The 6511-nt window shown below is 51.8% G+C and overlaps 1 protein-coding gene across 2 annotated transcripts; it reads right to left on the reverse strand.

Annotated features, from left to right (window-relative positions):
- Positions 1 to 1699: 1699 nt before the first annotated feature.
- Positions 1700 to 4763, reverse strand: e2f6 (E2F transcription factor 6). Of its 2 annotated transcripts, none has more exons than XM_076015914.1 (8): positions 4482 to 4763; positions 3645 to 3947; positions 3163 to 3460; positions 2869 to 3043; positions 2641 to 2790; positions 2329 to 2443; positions 2118 to 2256; positions 1700 to 2037 (listed from the first exon to the last, which is right to left on the reverse strand). In XM_076015914.1, exons 1-8 carry the CDS (start codon positions 4593 to 4595, stop codon positions 2027 to 2029), a joined length of 1305 nt encoding a protein of 434 aa, XP_075872029.1. In that variant the 5' UTR covers positions 4596 to 4763; the 3' UTR covers positions 1700 to 2026. The 2 variants fall into 2 exon arrangements, with proteins under 2 accessions (XP_075872029.1, XP_075872028.1); XM_076015913.1 differs by having other exon boundaries at positions 3163 to 3463.
- Positions 4764 to 6511: the final 1748 nt, after the last annotated feature.

Consider the following 6511-nt stretch of genomic DNA (forward strand, 5'->3'; position numbering starts at 1 on the left):
GACAGATTTCAACTTTAATCCTGAAAGTTTCTGTATCGAACCAGCAGCAGTCACATGACAGAAGCTGCAGGAGCTGCTGATGATGATGATGATGATGGTGATGATGATGATGATGATGATGATGATGGTGATGATGATGATGATGATGATGATGATGATGGTTCAAAGTGGGTGGTACAATGTTTTTTTGTTTTTAGCATAATCAATAAATACATTTATCATTATCATTATCATTATTATTATTATTCTTATTATTCTTATTATTATCATTATTATTCGGGACTGTTCTGAGGTTCTACTACAGGGACAGAACCTCACGGAAGGTGATTCGTCCGCTTGTTAAAGTTATAATGCGGTCATTTGCTGCCATCTAGTGGCGCAATTCCGGAATCCAACAGTTTTCTCTCCGAAACGTCGACGCCGCTGTCGCGCGTTACCAACATCATCTTCATCTCATCTACATGCAGTTATTGATAGGACCTCGTGGCGGCGCTCCCGGCACACGTGAACACCTGATGGTCGGTTGAGAAATGTCAGAAGAAGAAGAAGAATCAACGACCACAACTTTGAACGGATGACGTGTTGTGATTGTAGCGGTAACAGTCAGGTGGTACAACTTCATGAGTGGATTAACACACACACACACACACACACACACACACGGCTCGGGAGTCGATGTATCGGATCTTCTACTGGACCGTCAGCAAGAAGAACCGTGCACGGTCAGAACCCTCACACCTTCAGCTCCTTCACTCTGTGTGTGTGTGTGCACGCACCTGGCTGCAGGTGTCTTGTGGAACGTGTGTGAATGACTCGGTTCAGTTTAATGAGTCAGTGTGCTCGGCGGTGTTTCGTCCTGGCTGCTGGCTGCGGAGGTTCTGCTGCGTTCAGAACCCGGCGGCGTCTCTCGCAGTCGTTGTGCAGAGCGTCAATACGTTTGAGTGTTTCCAAGGCACGCGGAGGGACCTCACTCATCAAGATGTGACGTGGATGCTGACTGAAGTGGTGATGGATGGACCCACCTCTTGTTGGAGTGACTGAGTCAAGTCTTTCCTTCCTTCTCTCTCTCTCTCTCTCTCTCTCGTCTTGTTTTATTTATTTATGCGTTTTAAACGTCCCTTGTACGCAGTGCTGACTTACTGAAGCACGGCCCGACACACGCAAAGATTTAAGGCGCGTTGTTGTAATATTAGGTTGCCAACGCTGGGTCGGCTTTGAAAACAAAACGACGAAACAAACGAAAAAAGACAACAAAAAAATAACAAAACAATAAACCATATCACAGTGAGAGGACCTCAATCCGAAAGTGCAGTTAAGTCCATTAATGCAGACCATTCCTGAGCTTTTCTCAGTCTTCATCAATTGCAAGGACTTCTTCGATGACACCGAGTTGCGTTTCAACCATGGTTAGATGGCGAACCAGTGGTTAGCTTGATGCTATGAAAACGTCACTTCCTGGGTTGGCGGTGACGCAACCAGGAAATACGCCGAAGGCCAGACCGTCCCGTGTGGTTACCGGGGAGGCGGGGTTTGGTTTGTCGAGATCCAAACCTGGGACACCTTCCAGCCTCCCTGCAAGCTGCCTCCTCTTCCTCTCCTCAGCTGCCTCCTCTTCCTCTCCTCAGCTGCCTCCTCCTCCTCTCCTCAGCTGCCTCCTCTTCCTCTCCTCAGCTGACAGTGAATCCACACATTCACAACACAATTTCACTCATTTATTTTTTTTATAGTTATTTCACGTTTTTTTTCTTTTTTTAAACAAATATAAACTGTATGAGAGGGGGGAAAAAAAGAATGAAAGAGCAGCAGGACGACAAAGACGAGGCCTCCGGCTGACTTCCGCTTGACCTCTACTCGACCTCCAGCTGACCTCTTGGTCCAGGTTCGTCCTCTTCAGGACCACAACACAAAAAATGTTTTTCATAAAACACCGACAAAAGTTTGTTCCAGTGGAGGAGAAAGGTCCCAGTCTGGACCTGGTGCTGGTTTCCACTTCCTCCGTCAGTCTCGCTGCTGGTCTCCCTGGTGGTCAGCAGGTGGCTGTCAACGGTCGAAACGAGAGGTCAAAGGTCAGCGTGTCCCTCTGGGACCAGGCTGGTGCCGATGGTCGTCGTGGTTACCAGGCTGCTGCAGCGGCGCCGCCCTCACTCGGCTCTCCTCCAGCGACACGAAGCAGGCTCCGCCCTCGGCTCCGCCCACCTCGCAGGCCACCACTGTGATCGGGCCCTTCCCGCCCTTCAGGTGGACCTTGATGCTCTCCTGCAAACACCAGAGCGTGAGTGTTGAGCCCCGCCCACTCTGCCCCAGGGCTCTGCCCCCCCCACCACCCACCTCTGTAGGGGGAGGGATCTCCAGCCGGGTCTCCTCCGGCGCCCGGACCACCATCAGGGTCTGGTCCTGGAGGCCCGGCAGGCGGCTCACGTCGGCGTGCGTCACGTAGGCCAGCGTGGCGCCGGTTAAGGATCCTCAGACCTCCCACTGGCCCGCCCCCTGACTCCTCCCACTGACTCCACCACCCTTGACTCCTCCCACTGACACCACCACCCCTGACTCCTCCCACTGACACCACCACCCCTGACTCCTCCCACTGACTCCACCACCCCTGACTCCTCCCACCGGCCCCGCCCCCTGCTGGAAGGATATGCAGCGTTGTCCGGGTGGTCGGTGGTGTCGAACAGCTGCCTGGCGCACAGCTTGATGAGTCCGTCCAGCGTCTCCTCCACCAGCCGCATCCTCTCCATCTCCCGGCTCTGCCGGCTCCTGGTCAGCAGGGTGGACAGCTCACAGCGCCCTCTGGAGGCCACACAGAGACACATCAACCACCGCCCAACACCACCTGAGGCCTCTCGCGCTCGCCGCAGTTCCTCTCACATCCACTGGATGTGGCCGGCCGTCTTCCTCTGGATGAGGCAGAGGCCCTCCATGATGCTGATGACGTCCACCAGGTGGCGCTCCAGCGTCCGCACGTCCAGCCGGCCGCCCGGCGCCGCCAGCAGCTTCTCCAGGACGCACAGCGTCTGCTCGCTGATGCTGGAGGGAAGGGAAGCTGCAACACACACAACAGGAAGTGAGGATTCTCCGACAGGAAGTTGAGACTCTCCAAGAGGAAGTGGACATTCTCCAACAGGAAGTGCCCCCGAAGGTGAGACGAGGAGGACCACCCACCCGAACCTGGATCACTGCGGTCCGGTCCAGTGTGGAGGCCGCTGGTCTGGTCGTCACTGACACACAGAGCAGCAGCGTCACGTGGTTGAAAGGAAGCAGACAGTTGGGAAAACAGGGAGGAGCCTCCAAACCTGGGCGGCTCTGCCGTCGTCTCCTCCGTCTTGACCGTCTTGACCGACTCCACCGTCTTGACCGTCTCCACCCTCTTGACCGTCTCCACCGACTCCACCGTCTTGACCGTCTCCACCCTCTTGACCGTCTCCACCCTCTTGACCGTCTCCACCGCTGCTTCCTGGAGCTGCTGCAGGTGAAAGAAGAAAACCTGACAACACAATTCCACAACGAGAAGAAGGAGAAGAAGAAGAAGACGAAGAACGAGGAGACGAAGAACGAGAAGAAGAAGAAGAAGAAGAAGATGAAGGAGGAGAAGAAGGAGGAGAAGAAGGAGAAAATGAAGAAGAAGAAGAAGAAGAAGCTCTGACCTGCTGTGGTGGTTCAGTCACAGGAAGTTCTCCAGCCTTGCAGCCGCCTCCTCCTCCATCATCATCATCATCGTCATCATCCTCCTCATCATTTTCTTCTTCATCAGTGGAACAGCGCTCCTCCTCCTCTTCCTCCTCTGACTCCGCCCCCCAGGCTCCCTCCAGGCAGGGCGGCATGATGGGAATGGAGTCGCTGTGGACGCCATTCTTGGTGATGTCCTCGGGCAGGAAGTGGTCCTCACAGATCAGGTGCTGCTCCGTCGGGTCCTGCTTGTCCGTCTCCCGCAGCGCCGCCAGCCACACCTGAGCAACAAGGACCCGTGTGAGAGCGCCACCCAGTGGCCATCTGCTCTACAGGCATCTCACTATCGGACCATTTAAACCCAGGCGCTGGTCAATATTCCTGCTCTGGACTCGTTCACTGTTTCTTTAAAATGCAGCATTAGTTTTTTTTTTGGAATTAGCTTTCTGAGCTCCAGCTTCCTGTCAGCAGCAGGACAATAAAAGTCACAGCTCATTGTGGCTTCGAAGCCTCATTACTGAATTCTCAGCCAGGTCGAGGAAAAGTGACCGTCAAAGCGGATTAACGCTGTAAACACGTTGCCGAGTTCAGCATTAACAACGACAACAACAACAAATCGTGTCACAAATGAACAAATTCTCAACTTAATATTGAGAAGCAACTAATTTGGGATGAAATCGATCGAAATTTCGCCGCTAAAACTCCGCCGTTAGCATCAGGCTAGCTATCGCAAGGAGCGGCTAACAGAGGCCCAGCACGCAATCGAACCGAACCGGACCCTCCTCCGCTCGGTTCGGTCTGCCGGAGGTCGGTACCTTGACTCGGACGGGGTCTTTGGGAAACTTGTAGAACCTTTTCCGTGGCCGGGTGAAGCCCCGAGCGTCGCTGCCCAGGCGGTTCGGGCAGCCGGAGACGACGCACTTCACCATGGCGACCGGACCGGACCGGGCCGGGCCGAGTCGAGCCGAGCCGAGCCGAGCCGACGGGGTTAACAGAACATGCGAGAACCGACCGCTGGACAGACGAGTGCAGCCGCCGAGCGATGGTTCCGGTTGTTTATGTGCCGATCGCACGCTCCCCTACGCATACCGGAAGAGGCGTGTCTATGACCCGGAAATACAACAAAGACAGTCAGCGGGTTCATTCGTGCCAAGCGATAACAGTGTCAGACTTGCATGTTTAATATTTTTGATTTTACAATCAGATTTTTTGCTTTGTTGTTGTTGTTGTTGTTGTTGTAGTATTTTATTTTTTAATTGCAAAGTGTTTTATTATTTTCCGGAAGTATTTCTGTGTACGTTGCCAAGCAGCGTTGCTTGTCAGCAGAGACAACGACACCCCCTGCTGTCATGAAACATGAATGAATCAGTAATAATAATATAAACACGACTGACCACATGAAATCCTTTTTTTTTTTTTTTTTAATTCTGTATAATTCCTCAAAACACGTCACAAAAACGTCGACGTGATGAGAATCCGGTGGTCCGCCCACGGTCGTTCTGAACCCGAGTTGACCTTTGCCACCCTTGTTACGGAACCTGCCTTTCTATTCCACCGTCACTGGAGAGGTCGCGTCGTTGACAACAAACCAGTCGTGAGCCGTGTCGCAACACAAGATTTATTTCAGAGCAAGAGATGCTAACACCAGCATGATTAAAAATTGTACAAACTTCACAAGTCAAAATGAAAGTATTACGAAGCAACTCGTGACTTTGAACGTACAGCAGAAATACCAACAGAACCTCATGCCATGTGTAAAAAAAAAAACGTCCTCAACGTCTGCGAGTAACAAAGAAAAAAAGGGGGGGTGGGGGGGGGGCAAAGGAGAGAAAATGAGCGTCGTATAAAACAAAAAAATCCGCTGTTCACCATTGTCGTTATTGTTGGTGCGCCGCTGAAAGGAAACCTTTCCATAAATGATAATAAACGTTTCACATATTCGTGGATTTCTTTTGCATTTCTAGCACGTCAGCGCGTTAAGTGTGGAGACTCTTTTATGTAAATAGTTACAGCTCTACTTTGTTTTTTACATCTGCTCGTACAATATCTAGTCTATTAGCCGTCTGTCGGTGGCAGAATTGTGCTTTAACTCCCACTTCCTTTCTCGTTGAATATAAAAACAGTACGCCGCCGTCTGCAGCGTCCTGCCGCGAGGCGGCGGCGTCAGACTGGCGGCGGCGTAAAAAGTACGACGGAACTCGGAGGCGTCGCGGAGCCGCGTTCAAAAAAAAACTCCCTCCGAGCGCAGGAACCTCCTCTGCTCAACGGTGAACTAGCTTCACCTTTAGCCACCATGTAGCCGTCAACCAACCGGACGCCTGGCGAAACAAATCCTGAACAAACCCCAAAAAAAGCAACAAAAAAAAAAAACAATCTTCTGCTCAGGGAAAATCCAGCTAGACCTCCAGCCAGGAACCTCCAGGGTTCCACGGGCTCCTCCGCTCGGAACCGACACAGCTCTGGCACTACATTCCCTGCGAAGTCGGGAGGTCTCCGGGTTCCAGAGGTTCTCCTCCCCCGCCCCCGTTCCAGAGTCAAAGACGATACAATCTTTTCGGCACACAAAGTCTCGTTTTTAAGTCTCAGTTTTACACAAACTGGCTGTATACTTTTTGCTCTGTTGACCACGTGTGATAATACTTTGAAATACTCCAATAAAGTGCATGCATGATCGACGGTGTTCAGATAAAAAACATACTCCACTGGTGCTTTTTTTTTTTTTTTTTTTTTTTTTTTTCTTCTTTTCTCGACGTCTTCGTAAGGCCGATTGGGGGTCAGACACTCGCTAACAACTCAGCAGCACACAGACATGGCACCACCACCACCACCACCACCACCACAGCTG

This window comes from Nelusetta ayraudi, unplaced genomic scaffold (genome assembly GCF_046127955.1).
Source record: "Nelusetta ayraudi isolate G7.1 ecotype Tasmania unplaced genomic scaffold, CSIRO-AGI_Nayr_v1 ptg000203l, whole genome shotgun sequence".
In the NCBI taxonomy this organism is placed as follows: domain Eukaryota; kingdom Metazoa; phylum Chordata; class Actinopteri; order Tetraodontiformes; family Monacanthidae; genus Nelusetta; species Nelusetta ayraudi.